Source organism: Pygocentrus nattereri, chromosome 3, assembly GCF_015220715.1.
Source record: "Pygocentrus nattereri isolate fPygNat1 chromosome 3, fPygNat1.pri, whole genome shotgun sequence".
Lineage (NCBI taxonomy): Eukaryota > Metazoa > Chordata > Actinopteri > Characiformes > Serrasalmidae > Pygocentrus > Pygocentrus nattereri.
In genome coordinates this window covers 16,459,938-16,478,386 of record NC_051213.1, presented here as the reverse complement: position 1 = coordinate 16,478,386, position 18,449 = coordinate 16,459,938, and the positions used below count along the sequence as shown (strand labels likewise).

The 18,449-nt window shown below is 40.5% G+C and overlaps 1 protein-coding gene across 1 annotated transcript in view; it reads right to left on the bottom strand.

Annotated features, from left to right (window-relative positions):
- tg (thyroglobulin) overlaps positions 1 to 16,225 on the bottom strand; it is a 56,354-nt gene extending 40,129 nt beyond the window's left edge. The window contains exons 1-17 of the mRNA XM_017713149.2: positions 16,153 to 16,225; positions 15,846 to 15,954; positions 14,451 to 14,545; positions 14,124 to 14,312; positions 13,654 to 13,813; positions 11,969 to 12,075; positions 11,632 to 11,775; positions 10,417 to 10,599; positions 8,816 to 9,865; positions 7,757 to 8,353; positions 7,335 to 7,568; positions 5,292 to 5,429; positions 4,953 to 5,030; positions 4,607 to 4,707; positions 4,373 to 4,493; positions 1,207 to 1,410; positions 889 to 1,095 (exon numbers count right to left, since the gene is read on the bottom strand). Of these exons, the coding sequence (XP_017568638.2) occupies positions 889 to 1,095; positions 1,207 to 1,410; positions 4,373 to 4,493; positions 4,607 to 4,707; positions 4,953 to 5,030; positions 5,292 to 5,429; positions 7,335 to 7,568; positions 7,757 to 8,353; positions 8,816 to 9,865; positions 10,417 to 10,599; positions 11,632 to 11,775; positions 11,969 to 12,075; positions 13,654 to 13,813; positions 14,124 to 14,312; positions 14,451 to 14,545; positions 15,846 to 15,954; positions 16,153 to 16,225 (3,790 nt within the window). The remainder of the gene's footprint in view (positions 1 to 888; positions 1,096 to 1,206; positions 1,411 to 4,372; positions 4,494 to 4,606; positions 4,708 to 4,952; positions 5,031 to 5,291; positions 5,430 to 7,334; positions 7,569 to 7,756; positions 8,354 to 8,815; positions 9,866 to 10,416; positions 10,600 to 11,631; positions 11,776 to 11,968; positions 12,076 to 13,653; positions 13,814 to 14,123; positions 14,313 to 14,450; positions 14,546 to 15,845; positions 15,955 to 16,152) is intronic.
- Between the last annotated feature and the right edge of the window lie 2,224 nt (positions 16,226 to 18,449).

Here is an 18,449-nt window from a genome sequence, read left to right as displayed (position 1 = left end):
GGAAGAGTTATATTGGCTTGGATGTTTTAAAGCTGTATTTTCCTGCTTCTATACTGATCAAGTTAACCATGTTTTAAAAAAGCAAAGCACTTAGTCCCTTTTCATGTTGTTATATTAAAAATATTGTTTTTGCTTCAAATAAAATTAAATTCAATTGAAATTCAAATGAGCCCTCAGCCAAAAACCAACAGTGGAACCTAAAAAATAGGATTGCTTTATATCTTATTTATCTTACTTTAGGTAGTTTTAGCATATTTAAAGGTGGCAAACCATGTCAGTCAAACAATGACAGAAGTAGAGGACTTATTTAATTTTAAATAAGTAAATAACATTAAATATTAAAAGTTGTAAAATTATGAAATAAACCTTAGCAAGATCTAACAAACACAAATATTTGCAGAAAAGTCTTTAAACTATAGTTCAAAGTTTTATTTTAAGATACTGAGTTACTCAGTCATATTTATATGATTTCCATTAAAGGTCTTCAATAAATTAGTTAATGCTAAAAAAAAAAAAAAAAACAGGTATGTTAGAGATCATATTGACTGCAGCTGCAGTTGACTACGCTTGACTGTTTTACTGTTGATCTGCTGTTGAAACAATTTGAACATGCCTGTTCTGTCCGGCACAGGAGAGCAAAAGGAACAAACAGTGTTTTTAATCACTATTGGTAATTTTCAGTCAAATAATTTGTTAGGGGTTACATGTTGATATTTCACTGCAGGTCTAGTGAGTCTTTTAATTTTTCAGTGAATGTTTCTGGCCAAAAAACTCAAAAGTTATACTTTTGACCATTTCTGGCTAAAAATTCTCAGTGGCTAGAATTTGGTGCATCTCCTTGTTCTTAGAATTCCAGTCAGTGTGTGCATGAGTGCAACTTTTATTTACTTTGGCAGGTATAGGAGAGAGCAGCATCATTCAGCCAGATTTTGGTCACAGGGTCACACAAGAAGCTGTCCATAGGAAAGGCATTAATGTAACCCTGCTGACAGAAAACTCTGCAGCGTTGCCTCTGTTCACCTGCCACAGTTTCACTGTCACAGACAATGGCACCATGGGAAATGGAGTCACCAAAGGGGAGAGGACACTGAGGGGCTAAAGACAAAAGAGGAAGAGAGGGCCTTGGAACAGATATCTGTATAGAACTACCAGTTAAAAACACTCCAGCGGCATTTAGAGTCAGTCAGTATGATGCACCGTGCTTACAGTCACAGGATGGTGATTTCCCTGAGCTTTGGTCAACGCGTGTAGCAGGGAGCTCCTGGCCGCTCTCAGAGACACACCAACAGTAAGATGCGTCACACTGTCGAGGCGAGAACTGTCTTCCCTCTTCCACACACTCCGGCTCATAGCCAACACCAGCCTCTCTTTCAACAGCAAGGTTCTGCTGAAGAGCACACCAACCAGGACCTGTACATAACAAACAATACAGCAAGAAGCCTGGCATCATTAAGAGCACAGAGTGCTTTTGAATCCCTCTCCTATTTCAGAATGGTTTTAACTGAAGTCAGTTTGATAGCTTGAGGTCACAAACAGATGGCAGGACATTCTCCTTCAGGATTTTTTGGTAGACAGCAGAATTCATGGTTCCATTTACCACAGCAAGTCTTCCAGGTCCTGAAGCAGTAAAACAGCCCCAGACCCTCACACTACCACCACCATATTTTACTGTTAGTATGATGTTCCTTTTCTGAAATGCTGTTACTTCTATGCCAGATGTAATGGAACATACACCTTCCAAAAGTCTTGGGGATCATTAAGATGTTTTCTTGCAAAACTGAGTCAAGCCTTTCTGTTCTTTATGCTCAGCAGTGGTTTTTGTCTTGGAACTCTGCCATGCAGGCCATTTTTCCCCAGTCTCTTTCTTATGGTGGAGTCATGAACACTGACTTTAACTGAGGCAAGTGAGGTCTGCAGTTCTTTGGATAGTGTTGCGGGGTCTTTTGTGACCTCTTGGATGAGTCGTCACTGCGCTCTTGGGGTTATTTTGGTCGGCCGGACACTCCTGGGGAGGTTCACCACACCATCCAATGTGGCTGAATTAAAACAATTCTGCAAAGATGAGTGGGCCAAAATTCCTCTACAACGCTGTAGAAGAGTCATTGCCAGTTATCGCAAAAGCTTGACTGCAGTTGTTGCTGCTAAGAGTGGCCCAACCAGTTATTAGGTTTAGGGGGCGATCACTTTTTCACACAGGGCCCTGTAGGTTTGGACTTCTTTTTCCCTTAATAATAAAGACCTTCATTTATAAACTGAATTTTGTGTTTACTTGTGTTATCCTTGTCTAATATTTACATTTATTTGGTGATCTGAAACATTGAAATGTGACAAACATGCAAAAGAATAAGAAATCAGGAAGGGGGCATACACTTTTTCACACTACTGTAAGTACAAACAGTGTTTAATTATTTTTTGACTGGTTTTGATAGTGTTAAGCTTTTACTGCTCAGGTACAACCAATTTTCTTGCCATTCACCCCTCTTCTGATTGCTCCACGAACATGAGAGTTGAGGAAAAAAATTAATAATTCCAGCCAGTCAGGTCAGCTAGATTTAAAGCTACATTAGTCTCAACTATTAGCAATATATCTGTCACAAACACAGACAATGTAATGTTTACTAATGTTAATCTCACACATTACCTCAGTGATAGAGGCACTGAAAGACAATATATCATCATCATTGTCATTGACCGCTTAATCCAGATAGGGTTGCAGTAGCAGTTGGGAGAGCAGATGAGATTCCAGATGACCCTGTCTCCTGCAACTTCCTCCAGCTCATTCCCAGGGACCCCAAGCTGCTCCCAGGCCAACTTGGAGATGTAATTCCTCCAGCTGGTCCTAGGACGACCCCGGGGCCTTATCTCGGTAGGCCGTGGCTGGTACACCCCCACCGGGAGGCGTCCAGGGGGCATCAGAATCAGATGCCTGAACCACCTCAGCTGGCTCCTCTCAATGCAGAGGAGTAGCGGCTCTACTCCGAGCTCCTCCCGGATGGCCGAGCTCCTCACCCCATCAAATAGCGAACCACCCTGCAAAGAAAGCTCTTTTCCACTGCTTGTATTTACGATCTCATTCTTTCGGTCATTACCCACAGCTCATGACCATAGGTGAGGTTCGGGAGGTGAACCAACCAGTAAACAGAGCTTTGCCTTATGGCTCAGCACCCTCTTCACCACTACAGTCCGGTACAGTGACCGCATTACTGCTGCTGCCTGTCCCAGCCTGCAGCCAAGCTCACTGTCCAACGACTCAAGAGTGGTCGGGGTGGCTGCACCCAAGCTGTATTCAGCAAGGGTGGAGAAACTCTGACTTCAAATGAGGATATTGTCAGTCGGTGGAAGGAGCACTTTGAAGAATTCCTTAATCCAGGAGACATGCCTCCCTCATAGGAGTCAGGGCCAGAGGCCTCTGGTGTGTCAAGCTCCATTTCCATGGTGGAGGTCACTGAGGTAAGTTGGCAAGCTCTTCAGTGGCAAGGCACCGGGGGTGGATGAGATTCATCTGGAGATGCTTAAGGCTCTGGATATTGTGGGGCTGTCGTGGCTGACGCGCCTTTGCAATATTGCATGGACACTGCTCAGCCTCCCTGGGAAAGTCTATGCCAAGTTGCTGGAAAGGAGACTCCGACCGATAGTTGAACCTCAGATTGAGGAGGAACAATGCGGATTCCATCCCGGCCGTGGAACAATGGACCAGCTTTTCACCCTTTTGTGGATTGTTGAGGGGGCATGGGATTTTGCCAACCCAGTCTACATGTGTTCTGTGGATTTGGAGAAGGCTTACAACCAGGTTCCCTGAGATATCTTGTGGGAGGTCCTCTGGGAGTATGGGGTACCGGGGCTACTACTCCGGGCCATTTGATCTCTGTACTCCCAGAGTGAGAGCTGTGTTTGTATACTCAGCATGAATTCGGACCCTTTAAGTATTAGCGTTGGGCTCCGGCAGGGTTGTGCCCTGTCTCCACTCCTGTTCATGATATTCATGGACAGGGTGTCAAGGTGTAGCCAAGGTCAGGAGGGCATTATGTGTGGAGGCTGGAGGGTGGCATGTCTGCTGTTTGCAGACGATGTTGTTCTTTTGGCTGAATATTGCTCAATATTTATAATATCAGTATCAGTATTACTGATTAACCTGTTTATGGTATCATTTACTATTTCAGTAAAACAAATTCATTAAATTGGTTATTGGATTATTGTCATATTTTTATATATTATATTATATTATTATTATATTTTTATAATTTTTATCAAAAGTAATTATTTGGGAGGTTATATGGATAAATCATGATTATTACCATCCCTTCTTGGAAATCACAGCCATGAATGAATGAATGAATGAATGAATGAATGAATGAATGAATGAATTGTTTACATTGTAGGTCTCCATCAGGGCTTAGGGTGGCTGGTTGGATCATCCTTCCAGTAACAGGACTGACACACGATGCCACAGAGTTGATTGAACCATTCCTCTGGAGCACAGAAAACTCACCATCCTGCATGGATACACATACACAGCTATCATACTGTCTGTAATAACAACTGGTTATTTTATATGGTTACTTTAAACATGTCTGGGGAAAAAACATCTAGATACAAATAAACATACTTCCTCGCATGATGGGCTGTAGGAGAAAGACATGTCAGAGCTTGACTTCCTCCAAACAGACAAAATAAAATGAGCTTGTAATCTCTGGCATGGAGTTTGGCCTGAAAAATACCACATCACAAAACAAAGTTATTTTGAATCTAATCATAAATACAACAATCACTACTGATTTTTAACATCTCAATTACATGTAATGATGTAAGGTAATTACACCAAATGCCAAACCAAACAACAGGGATTATATTGAGCTGCAGTGTCATTCACCCTGCTGATGTATACTATTTATCATATTATATTATTTAAGTATATAATGTGAAAATATATGAAACAAGTAATAGGGGTTTACATTGTGGGGGCTGAAGGGCACGAGCAGTCAGAGATCCAGGGATGTATCCTCCTTCTTCATTAACGCACCAAGAGTGACCTACAATGAAGAGGTCAGAAAGGTCATATTTTATATTGTATCATATTATATTAAGTGCCATCTACATTCAAGGTTTATTATACAGTGACTACACTAGTTACTTATACAGTGACTACACTACACTAATCATGTAGATCAAGATACTATGTTATAGGAAGGGTGAATGGAAGTCTTGAATATTATGAAATAAGAATAACATCCAAACTACACAAAGGAGGAAATTAAATTACAGTCAAAAGCCAGATAAGACTGTGCTCCTACCTGTGCTTGGATAACGCTGACTGGGCAGCCACTGGCCATAGGTGTCACACTGTGGAGTATAGGGCTGGTAGCCAAGAGCTAGACTCTGTCTGTCTCTTTCACTGGTCATTACACTGCTCTGCCAGTAGAAATGAAGTGCTGCAGGAAAGTGAAAGCATTCAATGCTCTTAAGTCACAATATACTGCTATATATCAATATACACAATATATCAATACTTATACTTTTCTGTGAAACGTAAAAATGAATAACACAAATATAATGGCAAATTTGTCTCTGATTTTGCACAGTACTATAAATCTTAATTTTTGATAGTTAAACTAGAGCCATCCAAAATATGATCTACAACCCCAATTCCAATGAAGTTGGGACATTGTGTAAAACAGAATACGATGATTTGCAAATCCTTTTCAACCTATATTCAATTGAATACACTACAAAGACAAGATATTTAATGTTCAAACGGATAAACATTATTGTTTTTTGCAAATATTCACTCATTTTGAATTTGATGCCTGCAACATGTTCCAAAGAAGTTGGGACAGGGGCATGTTTACCACTGTGTTACATCACCTTTCCTTTTAACAACACTCAATAAGCATTTGGGAACTGAGGACACTAATTGTTGAAGTTTTGTAGGTGGAATTCTTTCCCATTCTCGCTTGATGTACAATTTCAGTTGCTCAACAGTCCGGGGTCTCCGTTGTCATATTTTGCGCTTCATAATGCACCACACATTTTCAATGAGAGACAGGTCTGGACTGCAGGCAGGCCAGTCTAGTACCTGCATTCTTTTACTACGAAGCCACACTGTTGTAACGTGCAGAATGTGGCTTGGCATTGTCTTGCTGAAATAAGCAGGGATGTGCCAGAAAAAGATGTCGCTTGGATGGCAGCATATATTGCTCCATAACCTGTATGTACCTTTCAGCATTAATGGTGCCTTCACAGATGTGCAAGTTACCCATGCCATGGGCACTAACACACCCCCACACCATCAGAGATGCTGGCTTTTGAACTTTGCACTGATAACAATCCTGACAGTCCTTTTCCTCTTTGGCCCAGAGGACACGATGTCCACGATTTGAAATGTGGACTCGTCAGACCACAGGACACTTTTCCACTTTGCGTCAGTCCATCTCAGATGAGGTCGGGCCCAGAGAAGCCGGCTGCGTTTCTGGGTGTTGTTGATATATGACTTTCACTTTACATGGCAGAGTTTTAACTTGCACTTGTAGATGGAGTGATGAACTGTGTTCACTGACAGTGGTTTTCTGAAGTGTTCCTGAGCCCATGTGATAACATCTATTACAGAATGATGTTGGTTTTTAATGCAGTGCCACCTGAGGGATCGCAGGTCATGGGCATTCAATGTCGGTTTTCTGCCTTGCCGCTTACTTACAGAGATTTCTCCAGATTATCTGAATCTTTTGATGATATTATGGACTGTAGATGATGAAATCCCTAAATTCCTTGCAATTGCACATTGAGAAACATTGTTCTTAAACTGTTGGACTATTTGCTCATGTAGTTGTTCACAAAGTGGTGAACCTCGCCCCATCCTTGCTTGTGAACGACTGAGCCTTTCAGGGATGCTCCCTTTATACCCAATCATGACACCTGTTTCCAATTAACCTGTTCATCTGTGGAATGTTCCAAACAGGTGTTTTTTGAGCATTCCTCAACTTTCCCAGTCTTTTGTTGCCCCTGTCCCAATTTTTTTGGAATGTGTTGCAGGCATCAAATTCAAAATGAGTGAATATTTGCAAAAAAACAATAAAAAAGTTTATCCATTTGAACATGAACTATCTTGTCTTTGTAGTGAATTCAATTGAATATAGGTTGAAAAAGATTTGCAAATCATCATATTCTGTTTTTATTTATGTTTTACACAACGTCCCAACTTCACTGGAATTGGGGCTGAATTGCTCATACCTACAGCTAAACATCAAGAGATCATGAATACCTAATTTTCATCCCATCAATGGCATTGTATGAATTAAGCATAACGAATTGTAAGAGGGGTCAAATCAAATGATCCATACTAGAATGTGCTGCAAGGTGAAGGGCCGAGTTGGTATTGCTCAAAAAGTCCTCTGAAAACTGAAACCCAGAACTGAAAGTCTGCTGCATCGCTTCACGGCTCAGATTCACACTTTCAGCCAGAAGAAAGCTGTAACCCACAGGTATATAAGAGCTGTTTGAGAAAGTTATCAGTCTCTCTGTTTCTGTGAGGAACTTATCAACCTCTCCTTTCACAAGAGAACATGGCCCTGGACCTGAAAAACAGTGGAGAGTACAAATATCATCACTCACATCACGAAAAGTGCCAGAAATAGTACATATGACACAGAGCTCATGCAAGATAAGGGAAGATTACTCAAGTCTAACAGCACTGCTAACTCACTGTGGTGAAGAAACCACAGGAACATCACTGCTGATTAAAAACAAAGATGTTTTTGCTTACATTTTGGGACTTGGTTGACTGAAGCTATGGAGTCCGCTATCATTTCCCCTTTCTGGTTAACACACCAGCAACGGCGAAGGTTAAAGTGAACCAGAGGAGCACTGAAGTCTGACAGTGGGCCTGGATACTGGGTAATGTCCCCTCTTAATAGGCTCCATAGAGACAGAGGGTTCAGAAAAATAGACGGTCCAAACACAGCCTGAGCATTCCCATCTAGGATTTCAGATGGAAGTTCTGAGAATGCTCCAAATTTGGATAAAGCTGGGAATACCTTTTGGTGCCCAGCTTGGAATAATGCAGAAAGGAAGCTCTTGAACGATGCCATAGCTTGTGGATTTTTTGCATATTCTTGTAGAATTCCAAGGAGTTCTAAAACAGGCAACTGTTTTCCAGCATTGTTGACTTGGTTCCACTCACTGTAGAAATCAAATGCTTGTTCAGGAGGGCCATCACATTGGATCTGGTGCCAGCTGCCATCCGAAGCACAGCGAGGGATATAGACATTAGAAAGCTGTGATATGGAAGAAAGGTTGGCCAATATGGAACTGACTGTGTTCAGGAAATACTGGCTTGCAGTAATCTGGCAATCTGTCGGACCTGGAAGGCAATCAAAACCACAGAATAATCTCTGATTACTCGGAATACCATCAGTGCACTATGAAATGTTCTTTTTGTTTTGGATGGTAATACAACTATCGTGTCTACTAAATTTTTTTTTAATGTCACCATTCATAATATTTAGAACAGCTCTATACATAAATAAGTACTTAATGAGGCTCTATATCCAATTTGAATATTGCTAGTGCCTAGATAGTAAGCACTGAATCACCATAGGTAATAAATACATAATTTGAGATCAAAGCAGTCTATAAGAGAACATAGCTGACTGTACATGCTCACAGTCTCAAAATGGATTCTAATACCATCACCACTGGGCATATCAATATCTAGAGATCACTCTGAGCCACTTCAAGTAACTCTAATTTGTTAACTGAAAACTTTTCTGTTACACCAGCAGATCTAAATCTTTCACAGCCTTGGTTTAGAGTTACTACTCACACTGTAGGGTGTTTCCAGAAACCAATGTGTTGTGTTTAGCTCCAGTGCGGTCCATGCAGAAGCAGATCTTTCCAAGGCACTGCAATGGCACATACTCTCCATCTTCCTTACATTTAGGGATAAACACCTCAGAACCTGCTGAGCTGCTGGCCTTGACTGCTATGGCCATCATGTGCTCTTTCTCACACTGGGATGGGCATCTCGGTCTGTAGCCTGTGGAACGAGAGCCTGCAATCTCTAGGCCCTGGGAGTCAACACACCAGCACTCAGATCCCTGACACTGGACTGCTTGATACTGGCCATCTTCAGTGCACTGGGGTACATACAGAGATGAAGGGGAAGCAGCTGACCTGCATAAATCATGACTCTGGAACACTGTCTGGAAAAGACGTCCCAGCTGGGTGCTGTCTTCTGCCTTGAGCAAAGTGATGGCCTCTCGTAGTGTAGTAAAAAACTGCTCATTTTCTAGCATACTTCCAATAAGCTTGATCAAATTCCTGTTGCGCTGAAGGTTCACAGAATGACCATATGTATCTGAAATCTCCGTATCAATGTTCAGACTAACAGACTCAGCCGAAAAGATCTTGGCTAGCTGCTGCAAGTCTTCACCATTCTGGGTCAGGCCAACCTGAGTAAAGGCTTGACTGAAACTCAAAGTGCCTCTGGTACCAACAGTGCCAGTGAAGTTGAAATTGCCTGCATTCTTCAAGAATTTGCCTCCAAATAGATTCTCCTGGAGTCTCTTCGGATTAGTGGTGAGGGACAGGGCCTTTAGAGCAAGAGCTCCAGTGGGGAACATTCCCTCAACAAGCTCAGCCATTATGTCACCAATTTCTGAATGTTCTGACTCCGGCAAGGATCTGGCAAGGCCAGAGCTGGACAAGAGTTCTTGGAATTCTGGGCTGCATAGTGCAAGAGGAGAGGCGTCTCCCTGTGTATTGGCCTGAGACGCTGAGAACACATCGTTCTGGCTGAAGTGTCCAGCTGGGCCATAAAACAGTCTGGACATTGCTCGTCTCCTCTCAGTACGGCAGTCTTTTCCTCCTGTGCCTACATAGACCAGCAGTTCAGACACAGCACTCAATAACAAAAAAGCTTCTGAAATATCTACAATCACAAGGGCTCTAGCTGGCAGAAACACTTAGGCCATCCTAGTGTTACTACATGCATTTATCTAGGGCAAGTAATAAAACTCCTGTGTTAGTTTCAGGATATGTTTTGTATTAGTCTCATAATATGAACACATTTGTACAATTAATGATACTTTCCATCGTTTCAAAGTGCACATGTGCTGTGTTTATGCAGCTAGTCTGACCACATTGTTTAGTCAAACAGACAAAGAAGTTGTTGGTGATCAAAGACTGTTTGCTATATAATAAATTCACTTCTCCATTGTACCACTTATCAATTAAGTTACATAATTTACATAATCCATCACCATAGAATTGTGTTTATCTATAGAGAGTTCCAATAAACAATACGAAACACTCGCAAACAAAATGTTCAATCAAATGTTCCATCTGTGGCTGTTTACAATTACAATGGCTGCTTACAATGTACAAAGGTTTCACAAGACAAAACGTTGTTTATGTCAAACTCACTACAGTCAGGAATTCCACGCTGACGAGTCCCAAAGATTTCCTTGCCATCAGAGCTCACACACCAGCACTGTCCACCAGCCTGGCACTGAGTAGGCAGGTATTGTCCACGGGCATCACATGAGGGCACAAAGATGTTACCAGCCTGGGAACTTGCAGATCGCTCACTTTCACAAGGTGTTGGACCTACAACATTACACATTCGTCAGGATGTCTCTTCAGTAGCGGAGAGCAATATGGCACATTTTTAACATCACAATACTTCAAGAACACCTAACATGCAATTCGATATGTAGTTATTCTGAGGTTTTATGTTGGAACACACAAAAGCCTCAGTAGAACCGCTTACAAATAAAATTGAAAAAAACATCAAAAACTATAAATATAAAGATTTTTATTTAATATTTGACACACTGCACTGCAATAAATCCAATTAAACATGACTATGTTCCACTAGTAATGACACAGGCAGTTGGCCAATGTCCTTTAAATGCTGATGATTTTCATAATATGCTAGAAAATCATATTGAAAAATAATGCAATTAATTGATAACAAAATAATAAATATTAACAATGCTCCTAGTTTTCAATCTAGATTGAAAAACAATGCTCTTTTTGAATCACAATCCAACTCAACATTATGGTTACAACTACCCTCACTTTGGACTGACTGATTGACATGCTCCATGATAAATATATGTCCAAATAATATATGTTCAAAAGTATACAGGAATTTCTAATTCTAATAAATGAATTCAGTCTTTAGACTTTAAAGGGCACCCATTATTGATACAGGCATTTAACCGCATACACACAGCTTGTATAACCTCCATAGAAAAGCGCTACTAATAGGATGGCACTCTGGAGCAGCTAAACTTGAGCCTCAAGTCACCATGCCCAATGCCAGTTGAAATGGCTATGATGAAGCTCCATCCAAGACCTCTGGGATGAGCTGGAGTGTTGTTTGCAATCCAGAACTAATCACCAACATCGGTACCTGACCTCAGTAATGCTCTTGTAGCTGAATGCATTTAAATCCTGACAACAATGTTCAAGCATCTCATGTGAAGCATTTACAGAAGGGTAGAGGCTGTTATTGCAATAAAAGGAAATAAACACCCAAGTAATACTCCTGATTTTAGGTTAAAACATTGGACAAATGTCTACAAATTTTTAAACACATAATTAATGATATGAATATAGTACATATAAACTCACATCTAAATCGTCCAGTCAAGGCCAGCTGGACAGCGAGGTATCTCCTTTGCAGGATGCGGTACATGTTGGACTGAGAGAAGGAGCGTCCTGCATCTAGGCCTGAGAACGCTGTGTCATACACTTCATCCATCAGCAGCTCCAGTCCTGTACAGCAGCGAGACATTAGCGTTGGTGAAAACTGATGCTCACCTTTGAAAGAGTATGTAGCTTTAACCATGCCATTTGACTCTGTCTATTAAATATATTATTATAAATTCGAATTATTGTTGTTGAATAATTCAAACAAATGCTTAATAAGAGTCATGTCACTAAATTTATGAGCACAGTTTTCTCTCACCAGTGCTGGGAAGCTCTCTGCCTCGAGTGTCAGTACAGTAGCAGTAGCTTGACAGTTCAGGGAAGGCCTTTCTAAAACCACTGAATGTCTGGAACACCTCTGGAAGTCTAAGATAAACAGATGCCACATAAAAACTAAAGACAACTTGAAAAAAGTGGGGGAAAAGTAAACTACTGCAGTTTAATTATAAATAAAAATGAAAGAGAAACTATAGCTTAATTAAAAGTGACAAATTGGTGTATGAAGACTGAACACGTGATGAGCATTAAAGGAGTCAAGTAAATGACTAATCACATGGACAAAAAAAAGCACTCATGGGGTTAGAGACAGCAAGAAGGCTTCTCATGAAGTTTGTTCTCAAATTTGACGTCATTTGTGCATGCTTGAATGAGTAGACTGTAAAGTCAAATCATTAAAGAAGCACTCCAGTCAACATGAAACTACTAAATCTATTGTAAGCATGCTCACTTGCACTCTACAGTACAGTGGTTTTCCAGATGTTGTACTGACAGAACATTGATAGATTGAAAAAAAAGGATGCAAAATCATGAATTCTGTCAAACAGATGAGGCTGATGGATGCACTACTGTGACAGAACATTACATAACATGACAAATAACATATTAAATGTTAGTTTGAGGTCAGAATGCTCCTTTAAGTCAACTTTTACCTCTTATCTAACTTTAACATTCACTTAAACTCTAGCGTCCCTCTCTGTCTACACTCCCTAATTATCAGCCCACAGAATCTCCGCACTGCGCTATGCCTGGAATCCTTAAGGTTCACTAAGCTTCTTCTGTAGCCTCTTTTCTGTCTAGATACACTGATAAAATATGAAAAAATACTGACTGAACAAAGCAACTCATAACTTACAACAAACTAAAGACCACCATTTCTTTAGACGCTAGGTGCACTGCAGTTTTTAAATGTCTAAACAATGTTGTCACGTGTGTGGTCCATCCATCCAAAAAAGAAATCATATTACACACATTGCTTTAAAAATTGGCCACAATATGTCATTTTAAATGATGAACGAGCTGAGAGGAAGCAGAGTAGAAACATGAGTCACACAATTGCCAGGACACATAGCAGTGCATGGAGTCACAGTAGTATGAAACTCTGCTGCTGTCTAGTGGTGAAGTAGCATGTTTGGAATAGGGGTTCTCAGCCACATCCAAACACTTAATACAGAACTAGACAAAGCTTGAAGAAAAGAAAGCAACGTTCTGAAAAACTTCAAAATCACTGCTTTATCATTGTTTACTTAGATTTACGCTTTTAACAAACCTTGAGCATTCATAAAACATCCAACTATTCTATCCATTTCTTTATTTTCATAACTACACATTGCTGTTGTATCGAAACCTTGCAATTATTTTTTGTCATTTTCTCTCTTTCAGCTCTTTACATAGTGTGTGATTGTCCAAAATTACTAAACTCATTACATTGATGTTTGTTTTGTTCTGACAGTGATGATTAGTTACATGTAAGGTCCATTCTAGTTACCAAGTAAATCAGAGTTGTTACTAGATTATAAGCCTTCAAATTAATAATTGAATCATAATCTTTCTGTTAAAGGACTTAAACAAGGCTAATGAAGCGTGCGGCCCATCAGTGCAGAAATACTGGGCTCTAAATAAAGATGATAAATATTAACAGATGCTGGGACTGCGGGGGAGTCTCACCTGTTAAAGGCATGTAACAGATCAAAGACCATCATATTGGTGGTGTTGATGAACTTGCACTGTACAGGAAGGAAACTGCCATCATCTGAGCACTGTGGAGGAGAGGCCTCTCCAACGCCATGAAGAAGCCGGCGCTGTCTCACTTCACAAACACTGGGACCTGGGGTTACATTGTATTTTTAAATATATAAATGAAAAGACAAAACTGTTTGTGTTTTCTTGATTTTCTAAGGGAAATAAGTTAACATTTTATACAAGTTTGTTCACTCCAAAAGTTAAGTGTGTTCACTGTAGAGGATGTGTTACTTATTTTCACTTAGAAAATCAACAAAACATGTAATTCGGTCAAACTTTCCCATATGACATAATTCCATCAGTATTATATATTTGCACATAGCAGGTATAGAACATAAATTCAGTAATCATGGCATGCAGACAACAGCATACAATCAGCTTAACTTCCCACTCACACATGGATGGTCTTCCATTTTGCCGTGTGCCATAGATCTCCATGCCCTCCAGGTCTACACACCAGCACTGAGTCAGAGCCCCATCACACTGCACAGGCTCATACTCTCCTGAGTCCAGGCAGTGAGGCACCAGAACGGCATCCCCACTCTGCAGCGCCCTCTGTCTCTGCAGCTGGCATGATGTCAAGCCTGTATTAGCCAAGGTTAAATGGAAAATGGGAAAAGTAAAACATTATACATACAACTACCATTTGCTCTGTATGAGAATTATCTCAGAGGCTTACTCAAATGTTTCATTTTAATAAATTAAACATTTGAACTACTCACAATGCACCACAGAACCAATCTGTCGGCTTCCAGGAATTTCTGTTCCATCTCCATTCACACACCAGCACTCCTCACCATTATTACACTGAACATGTCTACACAGATACAACCAGATACATCAGAAAGATCACACCGACTGACACCATGAGAGATCCTTGAATGCAGATATTGACTTGTGAAATAACATGATGTAGTCACAGAGGTACAGAAGTCAGAGGCTACACTTTCATTTGTTTACTTGCCATAAAAACCAAAAACTGAACTGTTATTTACTTTACAGTGTCAGGAAAGGGAAAAAACAGGAACATATTTAACAGAAAAGTACACAAAGCCTCAAAAAACACAAAATATAATTCCAAATATATCAGCATTTCATTTGTCCATTCTTTACTTCTATGTACTCTACTGATACTTGCACTCTTCCATCCTTCCAATCCTAAAACCTAACAGGTACAGCTGTGTCCTCCCGTCAAAAGCTGCACAAATGAGTCACTGGCATTATGTTCCCTTTCAAACACAAACTAACATTCACACAAGCAACCACCCAAACTCACAATATCAGTCTCACAGATGTTTTTCTCATGTGAATCTAAATGCCTAGAAGAAATATTTCTGAGGACGTTAGATGTAAAACAATGTACTTGCATAAGTAAGTGGAAAGTATGTGAAAAAAACAAAAGTTTTCAAAGCTGTATTAAAAAAAAAGATTAAAAGACAGAGAAAATGGGACCTCCTAACAACCGTCCCAGACCTGCTAGACACCAAAATGGGCATCATCATATAAGCAATACTTAAAGCTTTCATCTTTGAGAGAGAGGAGAAAATCAATCTCCACTCTTCAGATCTGAAAAATAAAGTGTTTCGCTTCATCCTTGCACTGTGAGAAGGCATCTCAACACTATGAGTCTGAAAGGATGTGTAGCTGTCAAGAAGCCCGTACTGACAAATACAAACACAAAAAAAGACTAGAAAAATTTGGAACAGAAAACCGAAACTGCATATCTTAGGTAAGGATTTTATCAGTCTAAATTTGAGTTGGGATTACTTGGATCACATGAAGCAGAAAATTAAACCAACTTCTCTTCTAAAACTGAACTTTGGAGCTACAGAAATGTTTTCTGTTTTCTGCCTTTTCTGAAGCTGAACAGTGAACAGCTTGTACTAAATGGCAAATAAAACAAAAAGGTGACTTTTGCACAGTACTTGCAAAGTAGCTGTTGTACTTGATGAGTAAACGGGCAAATTACTTGGTGTCAGTAGCTCAGCACTACTATCATATGTTATGCAATTCAAGCAAAATTACTGACGGACATTTGCTTCACTGGATTAAAACAGCAGAAACAGGACAGAGATGAGTAATGAGATCAGTCCATTAGCTCAGTTCACTCAAAGTACCTGTAGCGGCCATCCTCTGAGCACTGGGGAATGTGGTCATTCTGCTGAGCTGACCCAACACCTCTCAGCAGTTCACACTGACTGCGGGTCTCTGCCTCCAGCTGGTACTCTACAGAAAAGATGATCATGAAGCTCGTCCAAGAACTACAATTTACAGTGACTGATACTCCTTTATATCACAAAGCCAATTTATACTTATGAACACATGCAGGCTAAACTCAAGCTAGGAGTCGCCTGCTCTGAGGAGAATTAAGAGTTTCACATTGAGTGCACTCATCAAGACGTGCTGCTAAGTAAAGAGTCTTACCTGAAATCTTGCCTTGAGTGACACAGTAGCTGCTGATCAGTAAAAGCAAAGCACAAAAGAAGTTCATCTTCATTGCACCTGTGTCTTGCACTCCAAGGCAAGAACACCCACCACTGGCAGCAACAGAACAGCCTTATATAGTGTAGATATGCACCGTCATACTTGTGTGGCAATTCTGGAGTGTCTGTCGTCTTCACTCTCAAAACATGAAGCTCTTGAGTCTGCATAAAGCACTTTCAAGTGAATGTAAAGATTATAGAGTGTTACAACCTGAGCAGCCAAGCTTGGCAACTTGAGTACTTTCATCAGGGTGGCCACTTCATCATAAGAGCTTTTACAGAGTCTTTAGAAGGTTAAAGGTAGACAACAGATGACAACGAGTAAGAGATTCAGGGCTGAGCATGTTTTACTGTACATTGTTTAGAGGGCAAACTCATGGCTCTTATTTCACAGACACATAACCATTTTAACAAATTAAAGTCACATATACAATGTCTACTTCTACAGCTAAAAAGCTATTACAAGAAAAACAATCAACCGAAAGTTTGTTTGTTTTGAAGTTACATCTAAAAACAAGATGCTACAGTTTAATCGACTATTAAATCATAACATTAAAAAGAGTAACATGTAGCCTTTGTTGGTCCTGAAAAAAAACTTTTTAGTCTGTACTTAACAAATCTTCAGTATTTTTTTCTGAGGTTCCCTGAAACATGTTTTGATCAGACTGCACCTGGATGAGCGATATACCATCTATACCAGTTTACTATAGTGACATGCAACACGTGACTAAGTGACTAAGCAACATGATATTGCTTTTTCTTTCAGGGCATCATTTTTCTTATTGTTTACCAGACCCATACACAGATATTCTGAGGGGCTTAGACTCAAGGAAAAAATAGGACAACATGAAAGTGAGTTGAATATCTAGAAAGACAACGAAAGCATGTTTTGGACAAAACCAGTCTGTGAAGAGTTTTTGAGAAGGCAGCCCATAATAGTACAAAGTGATTTGAATTCTACTTTTAAGCGTACAAACCTGTCACTCACTATGCTATTCAAAAGCAATATGGAAACATAACCCTATATAAGAGACTGGCATTAATCCCTGCCTTTTATTCTTTTTAACAGTAACAAAAACGTAAGTTTAATAAGTAGTTGGTGCATTATTAGTGGGAGTTCCATCACATCTGTGGCAACTTTAAAGGAGAAGGCAAAAAGGTTCTTCACTTTTAATGTAAAGTAAAAAGACGTTTTAGTGCATGTGTTTTGGAGCATTTCTATTCTATATTAATTTCACAGTGTAAAGAACTGACAGCGTGCACAAATCTTCTTCTTCTTTCGGCTGCTCCCTTTAGGGGTCGCCACAGCGGATCATCTGCCTCCATCTTGCCCTATCAATTGCCTCCTCTACTTTCACACCAACCATCTCCATGTCCACCTTCACTACATCCATAAACATCTGAGGTCTACCTCTTCTCCTTCTACCCGGCAGCTCCATCTCCAACATTCTTTGCCCAATATATCCAGTATTCCTCCTCAACACATGTCCAAACCATCTCAACCTGGCCTCTCTGGCTTCATCTCTAAACTGCTCCACCTTCACTGTTTTCGAATCTTGTCCATCCTTGTCACTCCCACGAAAATCTCAGCATCTTCATTTCCGCCACCTCCAGCTCAGCCTCCTGTCTTTTAGACAGAGCCACAGTCTCCAAACCGTACATCATAGCAGGACGCACTACTGTCTTGTAAACCTTCCCTTTCACCTCTTTTCTACACTGTCCATTGCTCTGGATGGTGTACCCAAGATATTTGAAGTCATCCACCTTGACGACCTCTACTCCTGGCATCTTCACCTTTCCACCCGCCTCCCTCTCTTTCACACACATGTATTCCATCTTTTCTCTACTGACCTTCATTCCTCTCCTCTCCAGTGCAAACATCCACCTGCTCTCTACTCTCACCATAGATTACAATGTCATCTGCAAACATCATGGTCCATGGAGCCTCCTGCCTGACCTCATCTGTCAACCTTTCCATCACCATTGCAAACAAGAAGGGGCTCAAAGCTGATCCCTGATGTAACCCTACCTTCACCTTGAAACCATTTGTCACTCCAACTGCACACCTCACCACTGTCTCACTATCCTCATACATGTCCTGCACCACCCTAACATACTTTACGGCTACACCTGACTTCCTCATACAGTACCACAGTTCCTCTCTTGGCACCCTATCATATGCCTTCTCTAGATACACAAAGACACAATGTAGCTCCTTCTGACCTTCTCTGTACTTCT